The sequence below is a fragment of the Dermacentor silvarum genome, chromosome 10 (assembly GCF_013339745.2).
Source record: "Dermacentor silvarum isolate Dsil-2018 chromosome 10, BIME_Dsil_1.4, whole genome shotgun sequence".
In the NCBI taxonomy this organism is placed as follows: Eukaryota; Metazoa; Arthropoda; class Arachnida; order Ixodida; family Ixodidae; genus Dermacentor; species Dermacentor silvarum.
Window position 1 is genome coordinate 27706988 of NC_051163.1, and position 16084 is coordinate 27723071.

Here is a 16084-nt window from a genome sequence, read left to right on the forward strand (position 1 = left end):
GAAAATAGCATACCCATAAACAGCAATAATTGGCAGGAGCAAGAAAACAAACAGTTAATTAAAATGTAAACAAAAAAGAAGGAAGAGAAGGCGTGCACAGTGCATAGTACTACTGTAAGCTAGTACTACAGTGAGGAGTTCTGACAGAAAAATTTTGTATCTCACTTTGTTTGCCTTATTATAAGCTGCCGACACTGTTAACGATGATGTGGTGCCGGAATTCCTAGATGCGTAGCAAATGGCTAATTATATGACCTTTAACGTGACCAGTTCAAAACACATGCCAAGCACTGTACGGCTTCCTGGCATAAAGTGTATTGATGGACACTCCTTCTAAGTAAATAAGTAAAAAAAAAAATTGGGAGGTAGTCCTCACGTGGTTTCGCAAACCACTAATGTGTGGGTCAGACAGCTAGGTAGGCGGGAGGCAGTGGTCATGAGCCACACGCTGGACGTGTCGCCAAAAAAACTTGTCGCGCTACATTGGCCGTTCAATTCTCGTTTGTTCTGCACTTCTCCACATTCGACACAGCTCCCCCGTGTTCGCTTCTCTCTGAACGTGGAGCACCCTTTGCAGTTTCCCTCCTTTATCAAAGCCCAAGTGGGTAAAGCTTCCGGTCGGTCAATCGATGGATCAACCAAATGCAGGCGGCCATGGGGAGAGCTGGCCGTTGCAGTGTTCTGCTGTCGTCCGGCAGGCTGCTGGTCCTGTGGCTGCTGATGAGTTTGTTCACGGGCTGTGCGGACACGTTCTACGTTCCCGGCGTGGCGCCCGTGGAGTTCAGCCGTGGCCAGCCCATCGAGGTGAAGGCCGTCAAGATGACCAGCACGCTGACGCAGCTGCCGTACGCCTACTACTCGCTCAACCTGTGCAAGCCCAAGAACGGCACGCTCAACTACAAGTCTGAGAACCTCGGTGAGCAGACCAGCAAGCTCCAACGCCTCCTCAGAGTTATCTGCATGTAGGCCATGTAGATTTGTGTAATCATCACCTTTCAAACTTTTGATCACAGATAAGGCCACCAGCCTCAACGTGCATGGAAATGTTTTTGTATTTTGCTATTGTATGAGTGACCATAAGACCTCTAACAAAATTTATTATAGGGAACTCTGGCAATGGAAAAGTTCGACTACCATGGAAATGAGCGATAGTACACTCGGCCGCAAAAGTCTATGAGCCGGGCGAGCTTAGAAAACGTCCAATTCCCAAGCACATGTGACTACAGCCAGTAAAACCTTACAACACTATGTTGTTCACATAAATGCTGTTACAGGCTGTAAATTAGTACACAAGGCATGGTGTTCCAAGACTGCATAGATATTCAGCGTTTTCAAAGATCCCGCAATCCGTAAGCTTTTGCTGCTTACGTAAGCTATTGCTGTGACAAAAATGTTATTTTCTTCATGCATATAAGGACATTGCGTTTGCTTGCATATACTACTCTAAAGCTATCTAATGGCACTAAGTATATTCAAGCTTCGGTTTAAGGAAGGCTGATTTTGCCTAACTTTCAATTTAACAAACTACTTTCGATTCTTCTGCACATATTTATATAAAGCCTAACGCATTCAGTACCTCAAAGCAATGAAGTGAACTTAATGCCTCGTTCGAGTTAACAAAGATTTTGGAGAAAGTGCGGGCAAAGAATACAGGTCACAGGAAATTTGTTCTGTTCTAAAATGGCTCAAAATTTACTTACATATTGGTACAGGGAGCGCATTATCGTGCTGGTTCGACGCCGACCATTCTTTCTTTTTTGCGACGCTGCCTGTTGCGGTGTCTCGGCAGTGCAAGCTCAGCGCTGGCTCTACCGGATGGCATTTAGTTGAAACATGTGTTGTCTTCTCAGTGCAGCCTTTTAAGTCCACAACTCCCTATTCCTACTAAGCCTACACAAGCAAAAATTATCTTTTTACACGTGTCATTTGCTTGAGTTTCTTAAGTGCTTTTGATTGAATGAAGTTTTCTATTAGCCAAAGTAATGCTCTGTTCTCAATTCACTCATTGAATTGAGGTTTAAAGGGACAATGAAGAGAAAAAAATAGTTCGAGCTCGTGTTTGGTAAGTTGCCTTTCTACAGTACCGAAAAAACCACTGCTTACCTCTAGAAGAAGCTTGGAAAGCCAGAAAAGACGCAAAAATGAAATGAATGCCAGCTTGGAAGTTCCTGTCCGAGCTCGCCATGATGTTATGGATTTTCATGTTTGCTTACGCCTAATTTTAACAGCCTCTCTGTTCAAATTAGGCGTAATTTTAATCGGGGGGGGGGGGGGTGGCTTATGTAGAAAACTCCTCCTCCTGGCAATGACGTCACGGGCGTCGCCTAGCAACGAAGCGCCACCTCCTCACATACTACTACTTCACCAAGCTGGGAGAGAGAGAGCTGAGAAAGAGTGAAAGCAGAGTATAAAAATAGCATCACGCAGCATAGCGGATGCGAGGTGGAGAGGAGGAGTTAGGCATGTGGTAGCACGGACGTGTAGAACTGCTGCCAATGCCGACCGCATTTCCCCGCGTTCGCACCGTAGGCGCCCAGTGTCCGTGACTGCAGCCGATGCCTCTGGCGGCGGCTTGGCAGGTTTCGATCAGAGAACTGGACACTAGTCGCTTCCGAAAGACTCAAGCGAGAGCTAGGGAAGCGGAAACCAAGCATCTTGCCTAACCTCCGCAGCAGCGTCGCTCACTCCTCCGCCTAGCTTCTCCCCACTGCTGCGTGGGAGCGAAGCTAGGCAATGACGTCACTCCAGAGTACATAGCTCCGCGTTGCCGAGGTGCGCAGGCACACTTTGCCTCGTAAGTTTGTGCCGAGCACATGAGTCGTCCAAAGAAGAGGAGGAGAGCGCCACGCTACCACTCGAGAGCGACTTCGAACACTTTGCACCGATCCTGAGTTTCCCCAGCACCACCACCTAAAGCCTAAAAAAGCCAAGCTAATAGACAGGCCAAGTTAAAACTAAGAGAGAACCAAGTTAAAGCTAACAGAGAACCAAGTTAAAGCTAATGAAATGCCAAGTTAAAGCTAGGGAAGGGCCACCAGCTTCGCTGTTTGCTTAGACATCACACCACTAGTGTGAAGCTGCCCCCATTTATTTATTAGTAAGGACGGACTACATTGTATTCTAACAGAGCCTAAGACTGAACTTAACAAGTTTCAAGAACTTTTATTAAGCTGGTACGAAAAAGTGCTTTGAAATCAGTGACATCAGATTAAGGTACTGCCACTGGGGTTTCAGCAGCGAGTTAAAGAAATGGAACATTGAGCTTCATTTTCTCTTCTAAACTATCGACCCATTGCCGTCAAATGAATGAAAAATAGTGTCTCAGAAGAATGCTGTATCAGTGTAAATGGATTGAATGCTTCTCCGTTGTGTCCTGTTTAACTGTACCATGCATCTCATGCGACATGCAAGTGTTATTTGTCAGTCATGACTTGATGGACACGAGGAGGAGGAGTTCTGCTGTCATAGATAGAGTCAGGATATGAAGAGTACCTAAACAAACTAGCCAAGCATTATATGACCCGAAATTTTTATAGCTAGGAAGCTCCAAGAGTAGCCAGTTTGGTGCAAAGTAGTAGGGGTGTGCAAATATTCAAATAATGAATCAAATAGTGTCCTATTAGATTCAGTCTTCGAATCGAACAGGCACTATTCGTAAGTGCAAATATTTTTCTAATAACTTTTCGAATATTTCAACACGTCAACTGCACCCAAATAAACATAAAATTGGATCAAAAGTACCGTAAATTTTCCCCACCTTGGGCACAATGTGGACATAAAACATCAGAGCTTGCGTAGTAGAGCAGGCTACATCACTTAGGTAGCCATAGTTTACAGGCTCTACAGCGATCATTTGCACTCTACGAAGTGCACTGTGTATGTTAAGAAACTACTTGTTTGCTCCTAATGCTTCATTTGTGCTTTTAAAAAACAACTCATCATAATGTACCATGTAGTGACACAAACTTGCTAACTTTAATAATACCACGATGCGAACATCGTTTTATATTAATTGTGACAACGGCTTTTATTACTCGAAAACTATTAGAAAAATATACAATATTCATTTCGATTCGCTTTTGGCACTATTCGATTCAGGTCTCGAAAATCGCTATTCGCACACCCCTACAATGTAACCAAACCTGGGAACCCTGCGAACCTGCATGCAAGCTGCGAGTGAGTGCTCTTCTCCGCAACTCATCCGCCTGGCTTGCAGGGGAGGTCCTCCGCGGGGACCGCATTGTGAACACGCCCTACGAGGTTCACATGGCAGTGGACCAGAAGTGCAGGTTGCTGTGCCACATGAGAGACACCGACCCGCCACCCATTTCGTGGCAGCTCGAGGACTCCCAGACTGCCGCTCAGCGCATCCGGCACCAGTACTTCGTCCACCTGTGAGTGGCTGGCATGCTTCTCTTACAGACATGTATTATTATTTGATTATTACGGCATTTATTATTTATTACGACAAATGGCTTATGGCACCTAATGTTAACGAGCCCTCGCCAATCTCTTTCCACTGCCAACGTAATTACACAACCCTGACGTATTGCTTTTGATTGCTTCACAACAATTACAAACTCTGTAGAGTATCTTGGTATTCACTTTCCTCCTGTCCTAACATGAATTCTGCGTACAAATCAAGTCACTATCTCCGCAACTTTACCCTAGCACCCTGATCTGTTGAGCTCCACACCTGCAAGATGCTCATACATCGGAAACTGGAGTAGGTTAGCTCTGTCATGGACCTGCATCAAGCTAATCTAACCAGCACACTTAAATCAGTTCAAAACCATTCGACTAGGTTCATCCTTTACAATTACTCCTAGAATGCCTGCATAACTGCACGAAAAGCACAATTAAGTCTCCCGACCTTATCCTGTCACTGTAAGGTAGCACGCCCATGCAAAAACTTTTCAGCACTCCTTTTTCTTATGCACAGGCCAAGACTGAAGCAATCTAACCGCCTACATTGCCTTTATGACTGACCACTCCCACTTCAGAACTGCCCTTGAAATCAACTGAAATGTCGTCTCCGCCAGAGTGCCCGTGTTTGTATTCTTCTGAAGTGAAGTTTTCCTTGTCTCTTCCCCCTGACTTTGCTTGGGCGGCTGTCTGTCCAAGTAAGCTGGGCCAATCCGAGAGATAGTGTAATCAAAGTTGGGTAATCATCAAAGACAGTGTCATCGAGGTTTAAAACTATAGTACAAGAAAACTGGAAACACGGAACCCAGTACATGTGGTGATGCTAGTGAGATTCAGCAATCAGTAGCCAAGCAAAAGTGTGCAGATGGAAGGAGAGGCTGTCTCACTGCACTGTCTGGCTATGTGATTCTGGATGATAAAGTTACAATTGCAAAGCAAAGCGAAAATACAGTTAAACCTCGATATAACGAACTTCACTATAACAAAATTCGCGATATAATGAAGTATTTAACTTTGCATAACCTCTTGTCCATAGAACACCATGTATGTAGAACCTCTACATAACGAAGTGTGTTTATACACATTTCAATGTACTGAAATTACACTGCCGCTGCAAAGGAATGCCAAGACCAATAAATGGAAACTTCTGCGAACGCAGATGGCCAAATGATTGAAATACAAGTGGCTGCTTGCAAAAAGATCCTTTTGCGGCCCACGCACTGTGTGCTTTAGGTGCGAGTGAAAGCTGGCGATGGCGAGACAAGAAAGATGGTGGCTTCACGAGTGACGCCTTCCCACGTGAGCCAAGGGGAAGAGGGGGAGGGAAGCGAGCTCGCGGTAACGTGATCAAGTGTGCGTGAGGGTGTGGGGGGAGGGGGGGGGGTAAGCTAGCGTGCGGGGCCCGGCCATGGCTGCGCATGGATGTAAGCACCGCTGAGCGCACATGCAGTGGCGTACCCTGCTTCAGAGGTAATCTGCCGCATGTGCAAGGAGTGAGCATGCTGAGACGGTGTGGCATCACTTAAGCGGTCTTCCCGTGCGTTTAGTATTGGAGGTTGCGCAATCTCGAGTTTTGGAGACCCGTTGAAGCAAGAGGCAGACGAAGCATTCGCTCCTCGCTGCCGGCACTTTTCATGATAGCGTCGTCCCAGTTCAGGCGACGCCGTCAGCCATGGGGGCGGAGCAGACGTGAAAGCGGGGCTGGCCTCGCTTAATTCGTGCCGCCCATATGAAGATATCGTCGACGTGGCATGAAAACGTATCATTCGTCGCAGACTCCCAAATTCAACAAAATAAATTGTTTTCTCATTCAAACTTGCTTTTTTCGTATGCCCGACAATTCGGAAATTTCACGGCCCCTTTTCGTGTAATAACAATTGATCAGTGACTGTACTTATTAGCATAAAAGGTTGAATTTCAATGCAATGAAATTTCGATATGACGAAGCAAATTGCCACTTTTGCTGCCTTCGTTATATCGAGGTTAACTGTATTATGTAGGAGGAAGTCAGGGGATTATTTTCACACTTCTGCCTTGTTCACGTTGCAGTCTTGCCGACAACATGCCATGCGCGACACGCCTTGAATCGTTTGACAGCAGTCAACCGGTTTACGAACATGGCTACCGGCTTGGATTTATCGAGAATGACAAGGTATTACTTTGCTTGTTTTTGTTTGCTTTTTTTATCCTTTTGCAGAGAGCAACTTCTCTTGCGTGTATGTTGGTAGGTGTTTGTATGTCCTTGCTTGCTTGCATGCATGTGTGTTTAGGTGCTTGGGTTGTGTATGTTTGTTTGTACGTTTGTGTGTGACCAACACTCATGTCCTGAGTACACTCATGCCCTGAGTGCTTCCACTTGAAGTTGTGCCTGTCGTCTGGGTTTTGCGGGCATACTAAGTTGTCCACAAGTACGCCAGCTTCAATGCACTTCCAGTGCACGCATGTGGTGTCTGCTTTCACCACGATGCTGCTCTCCCTTACCACTTTGCCTGTGCGACTTAGGTGCTTAGGTTACGAGGCAACTTCAAGGAGTGTTTGACTGCATAATAATAAATAATGAAAATCAATGACAAATGACACCGGGCAGCAACCAGGCATGAAACCGAACACTTTATCCATAACTGCAATATGTCAACAGCATTTCTGGCAGCCACTGACATTTTAATGCGTTAGGATTAGGAGTGTCAAAGTGGGAAAAAGTGTTTGAATGTGTGTGTGAAGTGTGGGTAGCCAGTCACAGTGGTAGAAGGTATATGTACAAGTAAAACCTCAATAATTCGACGGTCGCCGGACAACGAAAATTCTTCGAATTAAGCAAATTTTCGAATTAATTGAAATGAATAAAAAAAGAAAACAAGCAAGAACTTGCCGCAAAGCGAAATCACCTTTATTTTCCATGTCCGAGAAAGATTACTTGAAGTATTCACTGATGCGGGATTACTTGGCGTGGTAGTTCGCCGCCCCTAGTGCCATGCTCTCCAGCTGGCTCACAACACGTAGCATACAAACATCACCCGCACTGCACTCAACAAAGTTGTGGACGATGTTCAAGGAATCGATAACTGCCGCGAAAGCGGGCATGGGGGTGCTTGATTCCAAAAATTTGGACTTGCTGGATATTCCGGACTTCAAAAATGCACCGTCAGGGTTCCCATTGAGTTCATGCATTTTTGCACCCAATTTTTCGGACGAATTGAGAACCCAAAGTTCGATTTTCCGGACTCTTTCCGAGCCACGCTACCCAATCTTGGAGGCTGCCGTGGTGAATTTTGCACTGGCTTGGATTCCAGTGGCTCGCTGTATAGCCTCCAAGATTGGAATGCACGCTATCAATAGAGAGCTCGCGCCATCCTCCAGTCTCGGAGGCCATGCCCTCTCTTCCTTGGCTGACAGAACGCTCCAGAGTGCTGCACTTTTTCTTTTTTCTTTCTAGTATATGAGGTTCGATATAAAGTCCAAGCACTTACGTTGGTTGATGCCCCACTTCTGTTTTCCTTTGCAGCCATACATCAACAACCACCTGAAACTCATCCTCTACTACCACACTGAAGACAAGTAAGTGTTTCGAGATACTACCTTCATTTTCATTGCTTTTTTGTTTGTGATTTGCTTAGAGGACTTTGTTATGGCAACTTGATGGGTATGTTGGCTTTGGATCATGACGCCCAAATCATGCATGTCTCGTATATGAGACCATTAACGGGGCCTAGTACGCCTTGCTTAATTATACATGCACGCACGTGCCATGCACCAAGAAGCAGAGAAAAACTATCCTTGTTTTGGGAAAGCTAGCGAAAAGGAAGGCAGTAAGACGAAAAAACTCAGAAAGTCGAGGGAACGTTTAAAGCTAACAAAAGAGTGGGGTTCGATCTAAAACTCTGAAGGCCTGCCAGTAAACTTATTAGGTGCCTCGGTGCTTGTACTGTGACCGGAGACCGTGCATGTGTAAATTAAGGAACACGTGCTATGTCCCGTAGCAGTAACACCTTTCCTCCGCTTGGTATGCTTCACCGCACGACACATCTGTATTGCGGCGAAGCTAACTTTAAAGACAAATACTGCCAAGCGAATCGGTGGTTTCGGCGCTTTTCTATCTTGTGTTTAATTCGACCTGCCGGATAATTCGACCAATTTCGTCTGTCCCTTCAGTATCTAATTAACGGATGTCAACTGACTGTATAATGTCTGCTTTTACTTCACATGCCCATTACCACATTCTTTTCTTTTGCAGTGAGCACTTCAGGGTCGTTGGCTTCGAAGTCTCCACCAAGAGGTTTGTGTTCTGGTTATTCGATCCTACTGGCTTTCACTTTTTCATCTTCCTTTTACATTATCATTGGTCCTGAAAAAGCTTTTGTTATACACAAGGCTATTACAAGTTGTTATATACAGTCAAACCCAGATACATTGAATCTGAAGGGGATCACAAAAAGTTTGATATATAGGTAATTCGATATATAAAATAATAGGCCCTGAGGCAAACGGTGGCTTACCAATTGGTGCGTTCGAGGGCCGCTAAGTTACTGCACGCAACTCGGAAAAAAGATAGCAAGCACACATTATTTACCTCCAAGAAATTGGTGAATCACTTTTAACTTCATTTTCAAAGTCGAAGTTGATTCTTTTCTTTACATTTGGAGCAGCCGTCGCTTGCAGAAAGTGAGCTCACGAATAGGCACTTGGCCCACACGCCGCCGCCGCGAAAATCGGAAAGAAGGAATGTTGACGTTCGAGGTAGCATGCGGGCTAGCCGAAAATCTTGACGGGGCTCAACCGACTGCACACACGACCCACATGGCTCAGCTGATTGCACATTCTCTTCTCCACCTCCAGGTGCCAGAAGACCTCGAAGTGCACAAAGAAGTGCACTTTATGGTCTTACCGCGTGGTGCCACGTTCGATATATCGAATGTGCTGGTGAATGGGCATTCTCTATATGCGTGCATGCACCAGCCCTATACATTTACATGGGATTTTCAAGAAGATTTTCCAGCTCTTCGATATACACAATAATTTGTTATATGTGGGTTCGATATATCCAGGATTTGACTGTATTACCCCTAATGTTGGAGCCAACATTTATTGGTCTCAAAACGCAAGTTTCAAGACAGTCTGAGAAACATGAAACATATGGTCTTGAAGGCTTTCTAACAGATGGCAGTGCAGTCTAACCTCAATAATAACAAACACTGATAAAGCGAATCATCGAATATAATGAAAGAAACAAATAATTTGGTTTGCCATGCTGTATTTGAATGAGCACTTTACTGCTATCATGAAACCAAAAATGCAGTATTCGAGACAATATCGGTTACAGCGAAGTGAATGTTTGTTCGCTGAGCAGCTCGAAATATGTACTGTATTTACTCGATTGTAACATGTTCTTTTCACAATTTTCGTTGCTTGAACTTGATCCTCGCATTACATTCAATAACAATAAAATTGACCATTTTAAAACAAACATTCCAAATCCCACGATTTTTAGCGTTACCGTGGCAACCTGTACCTTTTTGTCTTGATCCAATCCGTAGACAAGTCAACTGAAGTCAAAACTTGTTTTTGGTTGAAATCGACGTCATTATTACTCTGCGTTTGACTGGTGATGTTATGGCAACGAAGCGCGTTGGGTATGACAGCCACTTCAAGAGACAAGCAATTTCGATGGCCAAGGAGCTGGGAAACTGCACCGTGGCTCGACGTCAACGAGTCGATGATTCGCGGATGGCGGGACCAGCGGGGTGCCCTGTTTAAATGTGAGGCTAGGCTGGCCTACAGTGGGCAAGCCATTGTGTTGATCCCGTGGAATCACATCAATTGCACTGTTAATAACAATGGTGCGAAGCACACATTTGTAGTTTAGCGTTGTTGTGGGGGCTCAAGGTATTCCCGCATGAACGACGAGGTTCCAAATGTAACAAAGTTCCACTGTATAATCATGTATGCTTATAATGACTTGTCGAATGTAATGAAGGTATTTTCGTGCCGGATTGAACTTTGTTGTAAAAAATATTGGCTATAGACAACCGCAGTGCTGCGCGGGGGTGCTGCTAAGCCAGTCGCAAATGCCATCTACAGCAAAAAAATTTTAAACTGTCGGGGTGCAGTGCATGGTCTTCTCCGTTTCGCTGCACTGGGGAAGCACAATTTCCGGCACGCGCCGGACTGTGTGCAGTGGTTTGCTGCAAGTTTTGTGTTGAAGGGCATGTACACCCTTCAATCTGGATCAAACCATAATAATTATTTTCACCATTCAGACGTCGCCAAAGCACAGCTAGACCTGCATCATTAAATCGATGATGCTGAGCAAGCCATCAGAAGAAAAAAAGTGCTTGTGTGAAGGAAATGCGTGTGTCGAGCTTGTTTTAATTCGATGTTGCCTGCATTATCTCAGCGCATTTTAAATGTCTCTAAGGCCAAATGTGTTCTGATAGTAATATTCCACCGAAACAACCCTTAGCATCAAGTCAGTCCTCTTTTTCAGTTATTCCTCAGTCCCCCCCCATTTACTTTTTTTTACGTTTTGAAATTGTTACAATTGTGACTTAAGTGAAAGGGAACATATACGCTTATGGTAATTTAATGCTTCAAATTAACATTCGTTGAGTCAGCAGCAGGTTATGTCCACTCTCGGGAGTCTGCTGCAACTGTGGGTATTTGTTGTTCTTATTTGCATTCCGTTGAATTTACATTCCGCACTTTCAATGCCAGAAGGCTGTGATTTAATTATTGTCACCCTGTATACTGCATTTCTTTTTACATCTATGTGTCAACATAAAATTATCAGATCTCTCACACTATTTTTCTCTCTTATCCTGCATATGATAAATATGCATAAAGCTGTGCCATTTTTCTAGCGCACAGAAGTGTAGAAAAGTGTTTTGTTATAATAAATTGCGGGGTTTAACGTCCAGAAGCTCAAAAGTTGACCATGAGGGACGCCGTGGTGGAGGCCTCTGGATTTATTTTGACCACCTGCGGTTCTTAACTGCGCACTCAAAGCACGGCACACAAGTGTTTTTGCATTAAATCTATTGGAATGCGGCCGCCATGGTAAGGAGCGCGAATTGAGTAAGGAGGATCAAATGTGAAATGAAAGCAATAAGCTGGAATTAACGTCTATTAATACAACTCACTCTCTTTCAACATTTTTTTTTCTAATTTCTCATTGCTGGTTTTTTAACTGTCAAAATAGTATCTCTCTTCTTCCGGTTTTCATAAAAAAATAGGTTCCTGGGATTGACAGGGCCTGCTTACACTGGAAGCTTCTTGTCTATTTTCTATTCTTACTGCCACTTGAAAGAATCAGCTGCAACCGTAGCCCTCCCCCCTTCCATCGCTAACACAACTAAACACCCTCGTTTTTGAGCATTTTCAACATTCTGTCGTCCCACTCTACGCACGCACTTAGCGATTTCACAGCTGCGTGTTTCCATCAAGCATCCGTGGCAGTTGTTGCCTCCACGAAGACAAGCCCAATTGTTGAAAGGCTGGCTCGAGAGACATCCTTTCTTCAACCGCCGTTGATCTTTTCGCATGAATTGTATAAATAAGTGCCCACGGGCAACGCGAGCGGGGTGCAGGTAGAGAAACGATGTGCAGAGGCACACGGGCGTGAACACCTGTGTGAGTTTGCCTCGCTCTGGTAGGGGAAAGACAAGCGCTAGCTTCAGAAGAGAAGCTTGACCGGAGGTTGTCTGTAGTGCTTTCACAACTGGTCTCTGTGCTTCCTTCCCCCTCGTTACGTGCAGTGTGCACAAGGACTCTATGAAGTTCCTGAAGGGTGGCTCCTGCGAGTTTGACTCAAGCCAAGCCAAAAAGCAGGAGGTGAACGAGAACGGCATCACAGACCTGTACTTCAGCTACGAGGTGGAGTGGAAGAGCAGCAGCATCAGGTGGGCCTCCCGCTGGGACACCTACCTGGCCATGACTGACGTCCAGATCCACTGGTTCTCCATCGTCAACTCGGTCATTGTTGTCTTTTTCCTGTCGGGTGAGTCCAGCCCTTCGAATGGTACAGACTAACTTCACCAAAATTTGGCCTTTAATCAGTTATAAATAAATAAATACATAGATGGGTATTGGTTATAAAATGGCAACCTTGTTTTCTATTATAAAAGGAGACCTTATCATCGATCGAGCGTGAGATCAGATGTACAGGCTATACTGACGGCCATATTAATGTAGCATGGATCTGAGTGCAATTCTGTCCGTGTCTGAAAAGTATGTCGGTGGCGGGCACGTTTTGGCCAGCTTGGCTTGGTGTCGGACCGCAGTCGGCAAGCTAACAAGCCATTCCCGCGCTATAACACCGATCGTATGGTTGTACATTTGCGAGTGCAGAACACATGTATGTAAATTATTATTTGCGCGCCTCGTATCAGCACGGCAATATGTCGACGGGTCACCAAAACTCGCAGGAGACCCTTTGGTGGCCTGTCAGAGGCATTCAGCTAACTTTTCTTTTGCATAGACCTGATTGCGATCTTTTATTTCCTTTTGTTGATATCTCTGTGTAAGCTTACAGCGAATATCATATACAGTCGCCGACCGATAATTCAGACTTCACGGGGAACGTAAATAAGTCCGAACTATCGAATGTCCGAAAAAATGAATGTGCCCAAAAATATATAATTTCATTTAAATTTTCATGCCCCTGTGCAAGGAAGAAGTGGTCGATTCGTTGCTGCACACATTTCCGATTACGTTCAACCAAGTACGCCTATATTTCTGCCGGTTTTCTGTTGTCGCTGTACACTGATGTAAGGACTGCAAAGGCTCGAGTCAGATCCACACAGCACATCATCATCCAAGTTAAAGTCACTGTTTGAGTAGTGGGAGAACTCACGCAATTATTTCATCATCGTTCAGTTTGGCACACAACACCGCGCTGTCGACATCTACAAAGTCTTCAGATGTAACGGCTGCCGGAATCGACACACCGCAGCTTAGCAGGTTATCAATGATGTCCACATTTGAGCTCGTTGTGGTAGGCGGCAGTTCAGGCTCTTCAGTTGCAGAGTCAGGGTCATTTGGACTGCGACTCAAGACTCATTCTGAGTCAGACTGCGAGGGGACCGTTGGTGCCATTTCACGCGGCCTGTCGATAACTTCACGAGAAAGACTTGGAGCCAGCAGAGCACTGTCTGGAACGCCAACTAAACAAACAGAATGATGAGAGCGGGCCATGCGCTGGGATGCCGGAATAGGATGTGATGATCGCGATGTTGATGCGACCTCACAATCCAGGCAAAGCCTCCAAGATCAGCATTTGTAATTTAATCTGAGGCGTAGTGCTGTGACCGAGACAAGGCCTCAGGGATTACCATTTTACGTGTAATCTCTGAGGCCATATTGCAATGTCTTGTATCTTTGAGGCCATACTTCATGTCTCATCGAGGTTGCCAGAGGAGACAATGGCGGGAGAATCCGCGTACGCTACAGTCACGGATGGAGTCCGGAAAATCAAATGTAGAGCTGGCGGCTGTCCGAAATATTGGCTCGTCTTTACACATTAAGTCTACGGGGCCATTGGGGTGCCGCGAAGCTGTCCAAATTACCGAGCATGTCTGGATTATCGGTGTCCGATTTATCGGTCGGCGACTGTATAACGAAGGTATTTTCGTGCCTGATGCAACTTCGCTATGACGAGGTTGGACTGTACCAAAAATATTTTGACCAATAGCCATTAGGTTATTGGTTAGCGGTACAGTACAAAGCAATCTAGATGCACTACAGTGATTAAACATACATAAAGAAATCACTCGCATGACACTCCAACACTTATGAGCACTGGTGGCTACAGCATTCTGATGCTCTACACAAGGTTGCGGTTTTGATTCCTGACCACAGTGGCTGTGTTCCAATGGGGTAGACTGCGAAAACGCACATATTCTGTTAGATTCTGTTATATTTAATTAGATTTAGATTCATGTTAAAGAGCACCAGGTGGTCCAAATGAATTCGGGGCCCTCCACTACGACATCTGTCATAACCCGTGTGTTGCTTCTACACACTAAACCTCATAATCCCATTTAGTTTAGCACTTACAAATACAAAATGAATGTGGTAATGTACATTAGGCAGTCGCTTGTTAAATATGGTTTTAACGTTACATGCGCAAGACAGCATGGTTCGCCTGCATCTACCTTTTCACTGTTTTGTAACGTTGTCCACTGGTTTGTGTGAATGAATTGTTCACTTCGTAAGATTTTGTCTTAGGGTTAGTCTCAGTATGTTCATTTGCATTCATCACTAGTTGGTATTCACCCCGATGTATGGTGGCCGAATATAGCTCAGGTTGTCCCTACGTCCTTCATTGAATGGAACTTCCTATAAAAATTGCTAAAGAGAACTCTTGCGTTGCATTTGTTAATGTTCCATGCAAGTGATGTTTAGTACGTGGATCTGTCTAATCTCTGTGCTTGGAGCTTCAAACATTCTTGTGATTTTATTTGTCACTTTATCATTAGAAATTTCCATGCAACCTTAGTTTTCTCAACATAGAAAGTCAATCAGTCTCTGCGCAATACTTTGTTGAAAATGATCAATTTGCAAAGGTGCAACGCTGTTTGAAGCCAAAAGGACAAAGAACGACCATTCCCTTGCAGGCTGAACCGCCATACTTCCTGCTCCCATAGGCACTAGCGCCCTCTAGTAGGTTTTGTAGGAAACTCTATGCTTAATTGTAGGCTTATTCTCCTTCATGTTTGGCTCAGGTATGCTGACTATGATCATCGTTAGGACACTTCGGAGGGACATTGCCCGCTACAACAAAGATGAAGACTCGGTGAGTGCCTGGTTTTCCTCGCTATTTAAACATGACACAGTGGCAGTTGGGCTCCAGTCCAGCACAAGCCATGTCTGTGAGAGAAAGAGATGATAATAAGGAAAAGAAAGACGGGGAGCTTAAACTGAGTATCACTGGTTGCCTACCCTATACAGTCACTGACCAATAATTTGTGCTCTTTGTAAGTCCGAATACCCAAAGAGTTTGGAATAATAGATTCGTAGGAAGTAAGTGTCTTTATTCACAAGTGGTGAGAAAAGCTTGTCAGCCCATTGCTGCATGCACATACGCTTGCATGCAACCTAGTCGGTCTGTATCTCGGACATTGTTGTGCTGTTGCAATAGATGCTATACTATAAGAGTACGGTCAATGCATGCAGTGAATTTCCGTCCCCTGGCAACTTAAACAGAGGTAAACCAAGCTTCAACAGTCAGATGATTGTGCAGGTTTCTTTGCAACGGTCTGCCACTTCTGTCACTTTATTGCCATCCAGGTCAGCGTGACGTTGAGGGTGGAGTTGGTGGCATTTGAACCTGCTTCACTATTCTCAGTGGCATAAATTCAGAACAGCAGACAACAAGGTTGCTCGAGGCTGTGTTGTTATTCAGCGCATAAAAGAACAAATGCTGGGTGTGCGGGAGTGGAATACACAGGACAAACCATGCAAATGCAACTTTAAATTAGTGGCTTAGCTTGTTCTGTGGATTGGGCGTGGTCGGCGACTGCTGGATTGACTAGGCTTTGCTGCTTTCGGTTACGAGGAGGCATTGGCCACGTATCAAAACAAGAACGTCCTTCTTTCTGCTTGTCCCGGCGGCTGAATTAGCACGCAGTCATGCAGGTGCAGTCTGAATTATCGAATGGCCCTGCAC

The 16084-nt window shown here is 45.0% G+C and overlaps 1 protein-coding gene across 2 annotated transcripts in view; it reads left to right on the forward strand.

Annotated features, from left to right (window-relative positions):
* The window catches only part of LOC119465835 (transmembrane 9 superfamily member 4), a 44437-nt gene that overhangs the window by 3607 nt on the left and 24746 nt on the right, over positions 1-16084 (forward strand). For both annotated transcript variants that reach the window (XM_037726306.2, XM_037726307.2), the window contains exons 2-8: positions 649-916; positions 4217-4394; positions 6475-6577; positions 7928-7980; positions 8657-8698; positions 12174-12415; positions 15141-15211. In XM_037726306.2, the coding sequence (XP_037582234.1) occupies positions 649-916; positions 4217-4394; positions 6475-6577; positions 7928-7980; positions 8657-8698; positions 12174-12415; positions 15141-15211 (957 nt within the window). The remainder of the gene's footprint in view (positions 1-648; positions 917-4216; positions 4395-6474; positions 6578-7927; positions 7981-8656; positions 8699-12173; positions 12416-15140; positions 15212-16084) is intronic.